The 18,122-nt window shown below is 39.5% G+C and overlaps 2 protein-coding genes across 3 annotated transcripts; both read right to left on the reverse strand.

Annotated features, from left to right (window-relative positions):
• Window positions 1-2,118: 2,118 nt before the first annotated feature.
• TSPYL4 (TSPY like 4) lies at window positions 2,119-5,934 on the reverse strand. The gene has a single exon (XM_053591638.1). It carries the CDS (start codon window positions 5,915-5,917, stop codon window positions 4,559-4,561), a length of 1,359 nt encoding a protein of 452 aa, XP_053447613.1. The 5' UTR covers window positions 5,918-5,934; the 3' UTR covers window positions 2,119-4,558.
• On the reverse strand, window positions 5,915-17,977 carry TSPYL1 (TSPY like 1). Of its 2 annotated transcripts, XR_008380179.1 has the most exons (2): window positions 16,532-17,977; window positions 5,915-6,043 (listed from the first exon to the last, which is right to left on the reverse strand). XR_008380179.1 is itself a non-coding variant. In XM_053591639.1 (1 exon), the coding sequence occupies exon 1, from the start codon at window positions 17,896-17,898 to the stop codon at window positions 16,609-16,611; it is 1,290 nt and encodes a 429-aa protein (XP_053447614.1). In that variant the 5' UTR covers window positions 17,899-17,977; the 3' UTR covers window positions 15,019-16,608. The 2 variants fall into 2 exon arrangements, 1 of the variants encoding a protein (XP_053447614.1); XM_053591639.1 differs by lacking the exon at window positions 5,915-6,043 and having other exon boundaries at window positions 15,019-17,977.
• Between the last annotated feature and the right edge of the window lie 145 nt (window positions 17,978-18,122).

Raw genomic sequence — 18,122 nt, forward strand, 5'->3', positions numbered from 1 at the left:
GAAAAACTATGTCTTTCAAAGGCCAACTGAGGCCTGACTATGCATGAGTAAATAGGATTTTTTTTAACATTTTTATGCCAAATTTAATACAAATGGCTGTGTTTAAGTGAAAACTTAGAAGTCTGCGTGACTTGTGTCTTATGTGATTTACTTCCACGTTCTGAGCCTATTCTCTTAACCCTTTAAATAAAGATACTAAAACCTGTGTCACAAGAATTATCAAGACAGCGTGAGAGCAGCCCAGAAGGGCCTGACCTAGCTCAGACCTTTGGAGGAGATTGTGAAGCTAGGGAATGCAGACTTAAAGCAAACTCAAACATCCAAAGCTCTAATTGTGAATCCATGGATCAGGGAACACAATGAGAAGAATATAGGTTGGTTTGATTTTGAGGGTTTTATTGAGACAGAGTCTCATTCTGTTGCCCTGGATAGGATGCTATGGCATCACAGTTCACAGCAACCTCTTGGGCCCTAGCAATCCTCTTGCCTAAGCCTCTCAAGTAGCTGGGAGTGTGGGTGCCCACAATACCTGGCTATTTTTAGAGAGGGGTCTCGCCTTTTGCTCAGGCTGGTCTCGAACTCCAGGGCTCAGGCAATCCATCACCTTGGCCTCCCAGAGTGCTGGGATTACAGGCATGAGCCACCTCACCTGGCCAAGGTTTATTTTATTTTTAATGATGAAAACTGATGTAAGGAAGCTTGAGTTAACTAGAGATAAAGCAGCAGCAGTAAGCATGAGAAAAAGGCCTCAGTAAGAAGGTCCGGAAGCCTTTTTTAAGTGTCTGGCCTGAGCTAAATGCTCAAGAGGAAACCTAAAGAGAACACTGTGAAGATGAGAGAAACTGTGTCACTGCTACTCAGAAGGCAGTAGTCCTGAGTCAACTAAAATGATAATACATATTTCTTTGGTGACCAAATGATGAGACAACATCTTATCTAGTTTGGAGCTTTGCATAAAAAATAAGGTCTAGAACTGAGGAAGAAAAATAAGGCCATGCCAAAAAAAAAAAAAAGAGCAGGGTTATAACAGTGGACTAATTGGTTGGTAAGGTAAACCTGTAAGATGCTGAATTGCGTATAATTTATTGACTGATTTTATTAGACTAAATGGAAGAGAGACCATGTTAATTTGTAGCAAATGGCATTAGCCTATTAGAAGAATCAATGCTATTAAGTGAAAATAAACCAAATGCAGAAAAAATAATATTTTTTGATTATGTCCACCACAGGAATAGAAAAAGGACAAAGCATGAAACGGTTGACAATGCAGAAATCACTGAATTGGAAAGGTAAAATAAACATTGTTAGAAGAATTTAGGGTTAAGATGGCTATACAGATTGCAAAGAAAATCTGGCTAATAAAGTTCTCTAGGCCTAGAAAAATACCTCAGCAAGTGAAACTTAGAAGTAATAACTGCACCAAGAGTCATTAAGTCTTTTAAATGTACAGTTTAATAGTTCCTAACTCTAATCAGAGATGTGGACCCATTTATTTCAAATTTTTGCTTAAATAGCTAAAAATACTTGCCTATTCATTTTCACAGATTTTGCAGCATCTATACAGCCCTCTCTAGTACAGATAGTAGCTGCTAAACAACAAAACTCACTACTGGTAATTAAATTGTGTTATCTTGTATTACTTGTGTTGACACTTTGTCATAAACTTTTTGGTGTCCTTTTTAAAACACCATACTGTAGTAGGAAAAGAATATAAGTAGCACTCATGGAATGCACGATAATTAATTCTTCCAAAAGTCTAACTGAAGCTCATTAAGAATAGACCAATGAAGGCACAGTTAATGCAGTAAACAAGGATGGTGTATGGACAAGTTTTCTACTCAAAACAGTATTTTATTTAAGGGTTAAAGTCAGTATGTGGTGCTTCAATTGCCACAAAAAAACTGCACTGGTTGTATAGGAAAAATTATGTTCATGAATATGCAGTTGGGCTTTTTTATTTGCCATTTTTTCAAGCAAAAAAATCTGGGAAGGTTTGGTGGCTATTGCCTTTTTTTTTTTTTAATTTTCAGGATGATGAAATGGGTGGTTGATAATGGTTACTGCAATCATTTGATAACTTTAATGATTTCCCAACCTTTTATTAACCTAGACAACACAGAAGTTTTAATTCATTTTTATTTTTTGGTGAAAACAAGAAATACAGTAGTGACATATTTTTCCTTCAAGCACAAAGGAAAAGACAAAAGTACTAATGATCCTCATTTAGTTTGACAGAGCATTTCTACTAGTACTTACAATTGATTAGGAACATAAATGTCAAGTACATTATTCTAGGACACGAAATATCAAGTAAGATCACACAGTTATATTTTTTCTTTTTGAGATTACTTTCACAAGACAAAGCAACAAAATCTTCGGACTACTCAAAGATGACATTTAAATTATGTTGGTAAGATCCGAGCTATATTTGAACAGAGACCAGAACAAGCTAATATATTAATGAATAGTCACTGAAGTCTTCATACAGCACAAGATACAGATTCGATATTTTTGCACATGTTCTCAGTTACAAGCAAAAAGCGAGCCTGTAAACAACAATTTTGCCAGTAGGCTGAAATGAAGAAAGTAATTAGGGTTTTACTCGAAAACAGTGAAATATGGAGCATATACTATTAATCTTCCACATACATAAAGGTCACTCCCAGAATAATAGAAAACATCCAGACTTACATTTTTGTTTACAAAAATCTACTTGTGAATTCAAGGAGTTAGGAAAAATTGGAGGAAACCCCTCCTCCAAGTATACTAAACTCCAGCCCCTTAGATTCTCCTCCTCTACCCTGGGAGGCACCTCAGAGGCCTCCCCTTCCCTCCCTGATCCTGCAGGGTTTCAGTCCTTCCATGCCAAATCCACACAGCCTCATTCTGCTTCTGGACATTTACTCACCCTTCTCCACTGCTTGTGTTAAGACCTCCTAAACCATCAGGTAGCTTAGGACAAGGCTTCCAAACAGAAAAAAGGGTAGGAGTAGAAGATCATAACCACCACACATTCTCACAACTAAGATGGCCCTGACAGTGCTGTTGTTCCACCTCCTGGAACTTGTCCCAGAAATCCAGGCAGATGCCACACGTCTTCACCCGCTTAAAAGAGGCTTGAGATCTCCCCCAGTGCAGACTGCAGCCTGCTTCGTCATCTATCAGGATAGACACAGAGGGAAATGCAGAAGCTGAAGACGGAGAGCAGACAGGGCTGGCAGTAGGATGGAGGCCAGTGGGATATCAGGGCAGTAATAAAATAGAACAGAGGAAGGAGTGACCTGAAAAATGCTAATCTGGGGTCATTTCTAAGCAGTCCAAGGCCCAGAAAAAAAAAATTCTATCTTTAGAAAAGCAGAGTAATGCTAAGTTTTGATTACTTTAGCTCACATCCTGCTCAGGGCCTGTCCTGAAGCCATCCCTGTGAAACCCTTCTCTCTCTTTTTCATATTCTCAAACTAAAGGTAAAGAAACAGGTTTTGGTAAAACGACTAAGGAAAAAAGGGAAGGATGTCAAAATTAGCTTTAAAATACTGCCTATAACTAAACAACCCTTTGAAACTGACACCTTGCTAAAGTGGAGGAATGAAGGCAGGAAGACATCTGGAGTCTATTTTAGGGCACATTTCTCTCTCTAGACACAATCAAAGAGAGAGCAAAGTAAACAAGCCTGCTTTACCAATTTTGTTTGCTAAGTCTGAGCTGTAACTGCTTTGTAGGGAAAAAAGGAGGGAGAAAGAGATGTAATAACCCTACATTCCAGAAACACTTCTTCAATTTCCCCACTCTGGCAAAAGCAAGTAGGAGTGGGCTTTATATCACAGGGGGCCTTCATACTCACCAGCAGTGGGTCATGATGCAGAATAACCAACAGTACAGGAAGACCTACTCGATAACATACAACACTTCTCATCTGTTACCTCATTCATGCCTAGCAGTCAATCACCAACCACCTGCTTGTTCTACCACAAAACCAGCAGGGTGGGTGGCACAGCTCCAGGAAGGCAGCTGGGATCCAGTTAGTGGTAGCCTGGAATGTCCAATTTGGGTTGATGGCTGGGTTGGGATATCAGTTTCATCTTGCAGTGGTTAAGACTCAATGTTAAGCAAGGGGGTATCAGGAGCACAGCCAGCATAAATATGAAGCCCAGGTAGTTATCTGTAAAGATGTTTCAAGCTTCCTTGTGATAGAGAACCACTTAAAACCGGGGAGAAGACCAGAATCACAGACAGGGGCCAAGCCATGCAAAGAAAGGCAAGTACTGTACAGTGTATCTACAGCTTCATGTGCTTGGCAGAGAAGCAGGAGGCCATGCGTCTGGAACAGCTTGGAATATGTTACTACAATGCAGAACAGCGTGAGGGTCCAGAGAAGAAAGAACACAGGCATGTAAGCAACAATCTTGCAATTGATTATTGAAGATTTAGAAGAACCAAAAGACAAAATAATCCACAGTATGAAGAGAAAGCAGACAGAAGACTGCATGCAGTTGGCCAAGCACAGGCCCAAGAGGAGATGGTAAGGAAACCTGTGCAGAACCTTCTCACAGGGCAGAGGTTAGCCAGACTGGAACCTGAAGGACCTGGGGCTCTCCACTGGCTGCCTTGGTGGGCCTCGAATTCCTCTACGGGGCCCTTCACCCATCAGGTAATACTGCAGGGGATTGGGCCACAATTCACCCTTGATAATCTCAGCAATTCTGTCGAATTCTAGGAGGCTGTGGTCTGAGAACCAGTTGAAGAAACTGGGGATAGTGTTCCCTTCCCGGTTCCTGTGGATATGGGCCTGGGGGTCTTGTCCCCGGTGCCAGCGGATTGGAGTGGAAAGAGATACCACCCGGCCAGAGGATCTGCGCTCATATTCCTTGACAAGCCCCTCATTTCGGAAGTAGGGATTGCTCTGAAAGATGAATTTGAATTTGCAGCCTGCTCTGGGGTGTTTAAGCTCCTCCACCTCCAAGTTGATCATGTACCTCATCACATCTTCATCTTGGCCACTGATCATAGGTGACAGCTGGGGGTGGTTTCGAAAGGCGGTGACCCAGAAACATGGGATATTTTGGATAATGAAACTTCTGCGCTGCATATGGAGCCTTCGCATTCGGCCAAACTTGCGCTCCAGCTGAAGGAAGGCCCTGTCGGCCTGGGCATTTACGTTTGACAGCTCTTGATCTATGGCCTCCAGAGAGTCCATGCAGTTATTGATCTTCGGGGCCCTAGAGCGCGTCTCCTCTTTCGCTCCTCCTACTACCTTTTTCTCCCTCTGTGTCACCTTCTTTTCCTCCATGACTGCCCCTGCTTCTCCCTCCTTTTGCTCTGCCGCTGAGATGGCGCACTTTTTAGTCGTCACTTCCTTGGCTTTCTTCCCAGGCATCATCTGAGACCCCAAGACCCCTGCGCCACAGGCTTCTAGAGGCTTCTGCCCAGCTGGGCCGCGGGGCTCTCCACGCTGACATCCATTTTTCTGGCTGTCGTTAGCTGCCAGGGAGGGAGAGGCTGCTTCCAGGCTTTTCGTGGAAGGAAGAGCATCCTCCTGCCCGGCTTTGGTCGCTGCACCACCGCGCCTGCCAGCAACTCGGATGCGGAATGCGAAGCCACAATCCACGGGATCCCGGCCTGCATCTTCCTCCGCAGCCGTCTCCGAGCTGCCCCCATCTGCATTCGCCATAGCCTGTGTCGCCTCGGTTTCCTCGCGGGGCCCTTGGCACTGGTTTAGGTCCAGATCTTCTGGGGCATGGTCGGGACTAGCGAGGCCGCTGGTTTTAGCGAGAGGGAGCTTGTTCCCCCCGTCCAGGCCGCTCATTTTGGTAGAAATCAGCCTAGCGGGAGAAGGAGCGTTCCTTGTCCTCTGCAGCAGCCGCACTCTGCTAGATGATCTAGCACCACCCCTCTTTTTCTCTCCAGCGGGCGCTACCATGGCAACAGGTGACGTCAGGGCAGTAGCGTCTGATCTTCGCGCGAGATCTCTCCTTGCCGGTGACTGCTTATCAGTCAATCATATTCCTTTGTCTTCTTGTTAGAAAATGTTTTGCGTTTAATGATCCTGGAAAAGAAATTTGACTTTCGTAAATGGATGTAGACCAGACTCGAACACGTGAGAACTGTGTTAACGTGTATTTGTAGGCCTCTCAATGAATTTCTAAGGCACCTAAGCTATTGTCTCTTAAAATATTTAAAAATAAGAAAGGTTAGTCATTGTCTAAGTCAGTTAGCTTAAACAGGGCTTCTCACGAATAGGAAAGTGGATTCACCAACTCACAGGCTTTGCTTCTTTAAGGTATGGATTCATGGCTATTAGCGAAGAATGGAGATGAGCAGATTTTTAGAGAGCCAGAAGTGTTACTGTGTTAAGTGATTTTTTTTTTTTTATTGTTGGGGATTCATTGAGGGTACAGTAAGCCAGGTTACACTGATTGTGTTAAGTGATTTTAAAAAATTAGCAACAGCCGAAAGGAGAACGCCTCTCGTAACTTTCGTTAAAAACATAATAAAGGATTATCAAAATCTGCATTACAGATTTTAAAATTTAATGTGTTTTGGCTAACGTCTGTGAAGCAATTGGACAATATTGGCTTTTAACTATTAGGGGTAGCAAAATGTTTTTCCTTACAGGTGACTGAACTGGCATGCACAAATTAATCCTTTAAAAATTACTGAAAGAAATATGATCTCAATGGGTTTTAATTTCTAACATGATGCACGTTATATGCTGCATTTCCTCAGGTTACAATCTTAATCTGAAAGTAGTTCCTGCTTCATAATTTCTGTGGGCGTGAAACCAGCAAAATTGGCCACAATTTGTTCCTGTGGTAATTAACTGTAGGAAAGAAGAATTAATCAGCAATTTGCAGGCATCTAAGCTATTGTCTCTTAAAATGTTTACTTTAAAAGTAAAACAGGTTAGTTATTGTCTATTTGAGTTACTTCATAAAATTCATTTGATAGTGATGAGGATAATAGTGTAAATTCTTAGAAAAAGCAAGACCAAGGGAAATTAACATTGTATTTATGCTTAACGTCTTAAATTTTATATTAGAATAAACAGTAATAGTTATAACTCTTTGTGATAGAAACTCCATTTTGAGCACCAGAGATTATGATCGTTTTTTTCAAATAAGGGCTCGGAAGTAAAGATTTAGATAGAGATTTAGAAAAACGCAGCACTGTATACCGCGATTTCAGTAGACGAGGTTTACCCAAGAATGAAGTGCCGATGGGAAGGACAGTGGCAGACCATACAGAGAAACAGCTTGCCACACATGGCTTTTTTTTTTAATGCCTAGCCTCAAGGACACTCAAGGACAGTATGTCCAGATTGCCAGCTAATCAGTTATCCCGCAAAAAACTGATTCACTCAACAGATAGCAAGGATTTTTCTCTCCTTCTTTCCCTTTTTCTTAAAAAAAAAAAAAAAAAGTCCTCTTTTTGCATTTGTGGAGTGAAATCAATCTTTTGATGTATATTTTGCTAAACAAGTAAATGGTATGCTATGATTGACTTTGTGTTATTCTTTGACATTTCTTTGTTTTATTTCTGTTCTTAAAGAATTGTTGCACTGTTAAAGGAATTATAACCCCAGGCAAGATGAAGATGAAGAGAAACAGCAAATGCTGAATGCAAGCTCCTTCGCCATACAGGAGGAAAAAGTTTGCTGTGATAAAACTTCATAGAAAACTATGAAATTCCATGTGCTTTTCTATGTGTACCAAAATTTTTAAAGATTTACATCTCTACTACACAATCAATAACTTTGATTATTTTTGTTACCTGAATCATTTTTCATTCAGAACAGCCTACCCATTTTCTAAAACTCACTTCAGTCTGGGTATAGTGGCTCACACCTATAACTCCAGCATCTTGGGAGGCCAAGGCAAGAGGAGCACTTGAGAATAAAAAGTTTGAGACGAGCCTGGGCAACATATTGAGATGCCATCTCTACAAAAAGTAATTAGCAGAGCATGATGGCATGTGCCTATCATACTAGCTACTTGGGAGGCTGAAGCAGAAGGATCACTTGAGCCCAGGAGTTTGAGAGGCTACAGTGAGCTATTATTACCTCACTGTACTCTAGCTTGGGTGACGGAGGGAGACTCTGTTTCTTAAATAAATAAAGCAAATTTTAAAAATATAAGTTCACATCAATTGTGCTCAGCATTTTATTTATTTTATTTTATTTTTTGGAACAGAGTCCCCAGCTGTCACCCTGGGTACAGTGCCATGGCATCATAGCTCACAGCAACCTCCAACTTTTGGGCTCAAGCAACCTTTTTTGCCTCAGTTTTTCTAATTTTAGTAGAGATGGGGTCTCACTTTTGGTCAGGCTGGTCTCAAACTCATGAGCTCAAGCTATCCACCCGCCTCGGCCTCCCAGAGTGCTAGGACTACAGGCATGAGCCACCTCATCTGACCTGTGCTTAGCATTTTAAATACATTGTTTTATAAAGGACGACCCAGGAAGCACAGAGAAGTTAACTTGCTTATGGTTGCACATATTTTAATTGGCAAATTAATTTGTCCCTAAGCATATCTAAACATGCTTAGAAAAGGTGCAGTAAAAATACAGTATTATAAATCTTATTATAAATCTAATGTGGTGCATCATTGATCAAAATGTTGTTTCATGATGAATGACTATACTTCTACTTTTTAACTTTCTTGGTTGTTTCATGGTCAGTCTCCTCATCCTAGTTAGATAACAATAGCTACGTGGCATATTCTTCCTTGTAGTACAGTTCAGTGACTATTTCATTAAATTTCAATGAAAAATTTAAAAGCTACTAGTGGCTTAGGAAAACAAAAGTCCCAGAACACTTTTATAAGTGGTAGGACATTCTGTAAGAAATATCATCAATGAATTAAAACAAACTCAAAAACATAAATGAAAGATGTATGAAAATAATTCATTGGTTACCGCCTCAGGAATCTTTGTGGTATCACATCAGACCTATGCTTAACTGATTACTCAGCATATACATTTATAACATAAATTTTTATTGAAATTCAATTCAGTACTAACAATATGTCATTACAATGAAATTTGCTTATAGAAATACTATTGTAATGTTATTCAGGAACATTAGTAGTTTTTAATGTTCACAGGAAAATAATTTTCAAGATTTGTATTACTAAAACTGGAAGGATTGTACAAATGAATAATAAGATGGCAGGGTTACTAATACATGATTCATTATTTCTACTGGTAATAATATCAATATTTCTATAGCCCTTATCATATGCCAGGCGTAATTCTAAGCTTTTACGTATGTTAATTCATTTAACCTTAAATAGATCTCAAGAAGTGGCTACTACTATGTATTATTATCACATGTATTTTACAGATGAGGAAAATCAGGCCCATATATATTAAGAAACTTGCCCATACACACAGCTAAGTGGTGGATTTGTCTACCATTTGTCCACCGTTAAGCCCACATAATCTGATCCAGAGCCTCTCTTTTAAAATAAAATAGATTCCCAAATGTCAACATTAAAGTTTTTATTACTTAGCAAAAAAGAAATATCATTATTAAAATTACTCAAGGTACAAGGGTATATGTGAAACTTGGTAAACAGTCTGTGAAGCTAGTGAATGATGCCCCATGATCATATCAATGTACACAGCTATGATTTAATAAAAAAAAAAGAAAATTACTCAAGGCACAAGCCAGGCACAAAGATTTATGTCTGTAATCCCAGCACTTTGGAATGCTGAGACAGGAGGATCACTTGAGGAAAAGAATGTAAGACCAGCCTGAGGTGTGGTGGTGCAAGCCTGTAATCACAGCTAACCGGAGGCTCAGGTGGGTGGATTCCTTGAGCCCAAGAGTTTGAGGCTGCTGTGAGCTATGATCACATCACTGTTCTCTGTCCTGGAGAACAGAGTGACTGTCTAAAAAAAAAACTTCAAGGCACAGAGGACAATACTATTTGAGAAAATAATTTTGAGTCAAAAAGTGATTATTATTCTCAATGGGAAAATAGACTACTGAAACAATTTATTTCACTCACAATTTACTTTTTATGTATACTCATGATATATGATAAAAATATATAAGGTCCAAAAATCTTTCAAAAAGTATAGAATAAAAATTCTAAGAATTAGAAAACTTTGTTTCAAAATTCAATTAACAATTGTTTTCATTCTTATGTTAAGTAATAGTGTATTTTACAATCAAGTTTTAGGGGTGGATAAAGTAAGAAATTGCTTTAAATGCAGCACATATTTTAAAAGTGAAAATTTGGTTTCTCTTTTCATATGTGAAATATAGTCAGTCATAGCCAATATGCCACATTAATAGTACTTCAGTGGACAATGAAACACATATAGGACAGTGGTGTCATAAGATTATAATGGAGCTAAAGAATTGTTATTGCGTAGTGAGACTGTAACCTTCATAATGTTGTAGCGCAATTCATTACTCTTTAGTTGGTGATACTGGCGTAAACAAACCCACTTCATGGATAGTGTACAAAGATACAACACATACACATACAGCACATAAAATGGGATAAAATTGTTACTAGTTTATATATTTACTATACTATTTTGTATAATTATTTTAGAGTGTGCTCTTTCTACTTATTAAAAAAAAGTTAACTATAAAACAGCCTCAAGCAGGTCTATCAGGAGGTATTCCAGAAGGCATTGCTGTCATAGAAGATGACAACCTGTGCTATTGCCCCTAAAGACCTACCAGTGAAACAATATGTAGAGGTAGAAGACAATGATATTAATGATCCTGAACCTGTGGTAATCCCATGTGTTTTGTAGTTTTTAACAAAAAGTTTTTTAAGTAAAAAAAATTAAAGTTGGAAAAAGGCTTATAGAATAAGGATACAAATAAAATATTTTTGTATAGCTGTGTGATGTTTATCACAAAAGACAAAAAGTCTACAACATTAAAAGTTTATAAAGTAAAAATGTTACAATAAGCTAAGGTTAATTTAATATTGAAGAAAAATCTTTTAAAATAACTTTACTGTAGCCTAGATGCACAGTATTTATAAAGTCTACATCAGAGTACAATAATGTCTTAGGCCTTCACAGTCACTCACTACTCACTGATTCACCCCTAGCAATCTCCAGTCCATTCGTGGTAAGTGCCCTATAGAGGTGTGCCTTTTTTTTATCTTTTATTCTGTATTTTTGCTGTGTTTTATGTTTAGATATATTTGGTTACATAAATACTTAACCATTGTGTTGCTCTTGCCTACAGAATCTAGTACAGTAACATGTTGTATAGCCTTGTAGCCTAGGAGCTATACCATACTGCTCAACTGTAGTAAGTTGTACAGTTGAGTACTCGAGGTTGGCACAATGAAAAAATCACCTAAAGATGCATTTCTCAGAACTTATCTCCATTGTCAAGTGATACATGACTGTAGTGCTATGTTCTAGGCTTAAATAATAATGGATTTTTAATCTACATGAATCTTTAGAGCTGGATATTTAATATATAGCACCATCCCTCACATTGCAGGACATCTAACATACCTAATGCTCTTAATGAATGCCAGTTGCAGCCTCATTCACTGTAATAATAAAAATTACTCTTGAAAATTTCCCACACCCCGCCCCCCTTGGGAGTGGCACATACATTGAGAACAGAATGGTTAGAGCTGTGGTAATCCCATTCCTGGTCACTAGAGGGAGGAAGTAGTCTTTAAGATTACAATGTGATCCTAGTTTGCTTTTGCAGTTTAAGTTGCTCTAAAGAAAATATTTATGGGAAGTATAGACCATATGTTAACTAAAGGAACTATGGCATGGTTTTTCAACATAAATTTGGTACTCTATGTATTACTAAAATTGAATCATAATCTTTATTTAGGCTATCACTGTTACAAAATTAAAATTTTCTCAGGCTTCTTTAGTTACGATGGCTTCCAGTGATAATACTTGGCAAAAGAAAATCTCACAATGCCCTGCTTTCCTCAAGCTTAAGGGAAACCAAATACAAGGTCCTTGACCTGAAAACCTTATACCTTTGTAAGCTGGTTAAAGACACAGTTTAGAATGAGTCAAATCTGGCTCCAACTCCTAGTTTGATACTTACTGTTTGATTTGGACAAGTCAATTCATATCTATAAGCCACAATTTTCTCATATGTAAAATGAATATAATAAAACTTAATTTACAGGACTATCATGAAGATGAAATATCTGTGAAGTGTTCACACAATGAGCTTTCAATAAAAAGAAGCTAACTTGCTCCTTATTATTAAGGTTACCTACATTAAACAGACAATATTGCAGGCAGTAAAAAAATCATTGTCACATTCTGTTATGCAACTGTTAAGTGAAGTTCAGGAACAAAAGATAACCATGTAGAATGAAGCAACAAATGAAGAGCTTTGTGGAAGAAGAGTTGAATTGATCCAAGCCTGATATGATTTGAATAATCTAAAACTTGAAACAGTTATTTCTAGTCATATGGTATTTCCAGTTTTTAGGGGGGAAAAGTTTATTGCTAGAACTAAAATGCCTCACTACATTCTTCCACAAAACAATCACTTTAAAGACCTTATGAAATACTTTTAAGAAAAAAAAAATCTTTGTAAAAGACATGCTTTTAATAGGAGATTTCCTCAAAGTCACATTCTAAGTGAGAGACAGAGTCTGGATTTCAAACCAAGTTTGTCTAACCTCAAAATCTTTGCTTATAATGGATCAACATGTTTACTTCATCAATATTGGATCAAGCCTGGAACATAGTCACTGTCTGAAATCACATTCCAGTTAAACATCTAAAATGCTAGAAAAGACACAGTCTAGGCTCTGACAGAGCTTGTAGTTTAGTAAAGACCTAAATACAGACAAATAGAAAACAAAAGTGTCTTGGAAAAAGAAAATTACTCTGGAGAAACAGAGTATTGATACATAAAATGATCATAAACAACCTTACCCTTGACAATTTGGTGAAAGGATTCACCAAAATTGGTCCAAAAGTCAGAGAAGTTTGGCCATTAGATAAAATGGTTGACTACATTTAGCCAGGCATCGTTACGGGAACCCATTATTCCAGCTAGTTGGGAGGCTGAGGTAGGAGGGTCCCTTGAGCCTGAGAGTTGGAGGTTGCAGTGAGCTAGGGTAACACTATTGCACTCTACCTCGGGTGAGACTCTGTCTCAAATAAATAAAATTATGCAACAGTAAAAACTAGCCAAACAAAATTTTAAAAGTCAACAACTATTAACCACAGAGGAAGAGAAGCCAAAAGATTATAGCATTCTAATTTTTAGAATAATTATTGTAGAGTTCTAATTTTGAGAATAATTTAGAATAATCTATTTGTTATTTATTGAAGTATAATTTACTTATGCTAGAATGTATGGATCTTAAGTATACGATTTGACAAGTTCTGACAAATGGATACATCTGTTAACATCACCCAAATTAAGATATGGAGAACTACGCCACCCCTAAAAAAAAATTTTCAGGCCTGTCTCACCTTCTCTTCATCATGATAGCAACCCACTTCCAACTCTCTTTGGAAGTGCTCTAAACTTTCCCTTTGTTCTTAAATAAAATTTCTCTGTTACCCTGAAAAACAAGATTTCATGGGGAGAAATAACATGTTTAATTTTTGCCAGGTGTTTTATATGATTTGAGACATTCATCCAGAAGTCTAGAGTCACACTGTCGTAGGAAATTTAAAATTTACTAGTAGCCGCATTAAACAATGGAAAAAACAAGGAATATTAATTTTATTAATACATTTAAGCCAAGGTCAAAAATATTATCAACATGCAACCAATATTAAGATTGAGATAGTTTACATCCTTTTTCCATATTAAGTCTTCAAAATCCAGTGTGCTTTTTTCACTGACAGCAGATCTCAATTTAGATTAGCCATATTTCAAGTACTCAATGGCCACTGGTGGCTAAACGCTACTATATTGGATGGCACGTCTGGAGTCTAACTTATCTCCAGTGTAATAATCATCACCTTAAAATATACAAAAATGAAGTACAAAAAGTATTGTACACAAAAATGAAGTACAAAAAGTATAATTACTGAGAAAGTGTGCTGTTACTTAGAAATGGCTTTACTAATATTTTTGACATCATTTTTATGAATGCCTTCGAAACCATTCTTCTTTCCATTGTCTCATTAAGATAATGAGCACTACGTTATTTTTCCCCCGACATCTGACTTGTTCTGTCATTCAATTATCATCTGTTGACAACATAAAACTATGCTATGCAAAACTATGCAATGTAGTGAGGGATGTAAAATAACACTCCATTTCCACTTTCACAAAGTTCCGAACTAGTGAGAGAAAAAGTGACAATGTGAAAATGTATTATCTGTATTTTATTTCACTGAATCACTCCAATTATTTGTTTGCATATCAATCCTTCCCCAATTCTTTAACAATGAAGGGAATGGACTTTATCATCTTCCCAAGGCAACATCTGTGGAGTTCACTATAATGAAAAATTACATATTATTTTCTAGAACAGAGGTCCCTACAAAGTATATAAAGAACATTTTATCTTCCCTATGCTGGACAGAAACACTACAAGGCATGGGAGTTACTAAGGGCAGTCTTTGAAAGACATTATAGAAGAGGGTAGTGAGAAGTTTGAAGAAAAGAAATGAAACATTTTTACAGATGATAAAGTATGGAAAGAGTATATGTCACAGGTATTCCCTGGATGTTTGGTTATTAAATACATAAATGACTTACAGGAAAGAGCCTGGATGACTAAGAATATCATTTATGGAGATAGAATGGGAGTATTTGAGGACATGAAGGGGTGGTGGTACTATATAAGCTACATAGGAAATAGGGACATAAACACCAGGCAGCTGTAATTCTTAACATTTTAAAGCAAAGTAACAGCAGTCAACTACCCTCCCTACAGTGGAAGGCACAGGTCTGGAACCCATTTCTTACCTTTGGGATATTATCTATTGTGTCCATTTAAGAACTTGAATGATTCCATAATCTGTCAGTAATTTAAACAATGTTACTGAAGCATGTTTGGGGGCTAGGTAAGAAACAAACAATCTAGCAGAAAGACATGCTTTTATTTTACCATCATGCATAAAGGAAGACAAATATGCCAATGATACACTTCCAATTTGTCAGAGCAACTTCACATTATTTTTGCAATTTAGGAAAAAATACACATCAGTTACTAAATTGTTACTAGGGCAAATTACCAAATAAGACAATCCAATCAAGCCACACACTTTTTTGTAGATCATTTTTCCACAAAGATAACAATTTGACAAGCCTGACAAAGACCAAGCTATTCAAACTATGTTTCTAAGAATACAGGTTAACAAAAATAAGAACAAGTTGAAAACTGTTACGAATATTCATGCTTCTATATTGTACTGGAAAGTACAATTGTCCTTTTCAATGCTACCAAGTGAAAGCAAAGGAAAGCTTACACTGCTCAATTTCCCCAATAATGAGAAACAGAAAATAACAAGATTTTACTAAATAGTAGTAAACGGGCATATATTAATCTTCTACATAAACTAGGTCACATAAAAATGAGAAAACAAAGTTGCATTGTTTCGTGTTTCTTTAAAGAACGCTTGCTTAGGCAACCATTTCTAACACTGCAACTCTCTTCAATTCTCCTGCAGTAATCCTGAGAGGTACTTCTCCCATCCCCACTGATTAAGTAGTCCTTTCTTGAAAGCTCTTAGCCAAGTCTTCCTTCTAGACCTAATTTTTACCTGGCTTATTTCTGCCTTTAGCCTCTTGTTTAGTTTCCCCCCTCCTCATGGCACCCACCGTAATCTTCTCCATCCATTATAAACTGTATCTCACCTTTGATTCCATCTTCTCTTTCCCCTTAAAAAACCTCTAGGAGCTGCTAAAGAGGCTTAAGAGTTGGAAAGAGAGAAGAGGGGGACAAAAAGAGCTCTTAAATAGTCTCTTACAGGATATCCTTTTTCTGGAAATTACAGAGTCAAAATAAACTAAAAGGCTTGCTATTGCAGAGGTTTGTGAACTATCACTTTCTTTTTTAAAAAGATAGGAGGAAAAGAGGGAAAAAGGGACCTTGGCAGCAGCCAAGGGGGTTAAGGGGTGGACATAGTCCATAGCAGATAGCAAAACATGACAAGAGGTGCAAGAAGAACAATGGAGTAGCACATATCACTCAGAATAAGTGTCCCACCACAGCTCTCCCTTAATGTAATTAATACTTAGTAACTGTCCACAGACCACATTCCTGTACTCAAAGAAGCTAGCAGAGTCAGTAGAGTAAGTTCCTAGATAAAGCCAGGCATCTAGGTGATAGTAACCAAACCAGAGGCTCTGGGAACAAAAAGGATTCAAGCAGTGCAGATAAAGCAGTACAATCTACAGCATCATTTGCTTGGCTCAGAAGTGGTGTGGACCATGGCCACAAAGCATGTGACAGTAATATTGAACAGTAAGCAAGAAGGCCATGTGGAAGTGGAGAAGAATGCCCATGACTGCAAATCTTGAGGTTGAGGGACGTAAACATCCAGGAGAGAGGGTGCAGAAATGTCAGCAAAAAAAAAGGGAGGGAGCCATACCAGTTGCTGTTGCCCAAGCACAGGTCCAGCAGGAGGTGGTAGGGAACCTTGTGCAGAAATACTCCCGAGGGCAGAGGTTAACCAGACTGGAACCCAAAGGGCCTGGGGATCTCCACTGGCTCTCTTATTGGGCGACGTCTGGCTCTACGGACTCCTTCACGCAACAGGTAGTACTGCAGTGGATTTGGCCACAGGTCCTCTTTGATAATCTCAGCAATTCTATCAGACTCTGGAAGGCTGTGATCTGAAAACCAGGTGAAGAAGCTGCAGACGAGGTCTTGGTTTCTGCGAATGAACGACTGCGGTTCATGTCCCCTGCGCCATATGATTGGAGTGGAAAGAGACACCACACGGCCGGAGGATCTGACCTCATATTCCTTGACAATCAGCTTGTTTCTGAAGTAGGGGTTTCTTCGGAAGAAGAACTTGAACTTGCAGCCAGTCCTAGGGTGTCTGAGTTCCTTCACCTCCAAATTGGTTATGTACCTTAACATCTCTGCGTCTTGGCCCCTAATCATGGGGGACAACTGGGGATGGTTACGAAAGGCAGTCATCCAAAAGCCAGGGATATTCTGAATGATGTAGTTCCTCCGCTCCAAGTAGTGTCGACGCATCCGCCCAAACTTGTGCTCCAACTGCTGGAAGGCCCTGTCAGCCTGAGCATTCACAGTGTCCAGCTCCAGTTGGATGGCCTCCAAAGGGTCCATGCGGAGGGCCGCATTCAGAGGCCAGGGCCCTGCCTCCTCCTTCACCTCCTCTACCACTCGATTTTCCTCCACCGCTTCTACTTCTTCACCTACTGGCTTCTGCTCCACCTCCATGGCATCTTCCACCACCGCCACCGCCGCCTCTGACGGAACAGCCCTCTCCTCCGCCTCAGCTCTCTCCTCCTCGTTCACTGCTGGGAGGGTGGCGCACTTTCCAGACTTCAAGTCCTCAACCTTCGGCCCCTCCATCGCTTCAGACCACGACCCCTCTGCGCAACAGCTTTTTAGGGCCTTTTCTCGCCACTGAAAGCCATTTTTTATGTTGTCAGTTGCGGCTTCCAGGCCCTCTGTGGGAGGCAGAGTCTCTTCCTGCCCAGCTCTGATAGCTACGTGGCCGCGACCCCCACTGACTCGGATTCCGGGAATATAGCCACAGTCTGCAGGATTCCGTGGTACGCCCGCCTCCGAAAGCTGAGGCGGTGGGAGCGCAACAGCCTCCAAGCTTCCCTCACCCGTCTCCGCCATCACCTGCGTCGCCTCGGTTTCGTCGCGAAGCCTCAGGTACTGATGTGGGTCCGGGTCTCTTGGGGCACCGTCGGAAATAGTGAGGCTGAGGGTTTGGGGGAGAGTAGTCCTCTCGACCCCATCCAGGCTGCTCATGCTGGTACCAATCTGGCCAACAGTAAGTTAACGTTTGTTTTCCTCACAGTAGCTGCATCCGGAGGTAACCGTCGCGAGACACCGCCCACCGTCTAGTCTCGCGGACGTCTCCGTCGCGTTGACGTCAGAGCTGCGATCTCACCGTATCGCGAGAACTCGATGCGACCGAGGACTGTCTTGGTTGTTGTTTGCTGGCCTTGCGCCGAATTTTAGTTTTAGTTTTG

The sequence above is a fragment of the Nycticebus coucang genome, chromosome 5 (genome assembly GCF_027406575.1).
Source record: "Nycticebus coucang isolate mNycCou1 chromosome 5, mNycCou1.pri, whole genome shotgun sequence".
Classification (NCBI taxonomy): Eukaryota; Metazoa; Chordata; class Mammalia; order Primates; family Lorisidae; genus Nycticebus; species Nycticebus coucang.

What these genes read in the sequence shown, in the direction of transcription:
- TSPYL4 (XM_053591638.1), bottom strand. Translation starts at nt 5,917, where the DNA reads ATGGTAGCGCCCGCTGGAGAGAAAAAGAGGGGTGGTGCTAGATCATCT.
- TSPYL1 (XM_053591639.1), bottom strand. Translation starts at nt 17,898, where the DNA reads ATGAGCAGCCTGGATGGGGTCGAGAGGACTACTCTCCCCCAAACCCTC.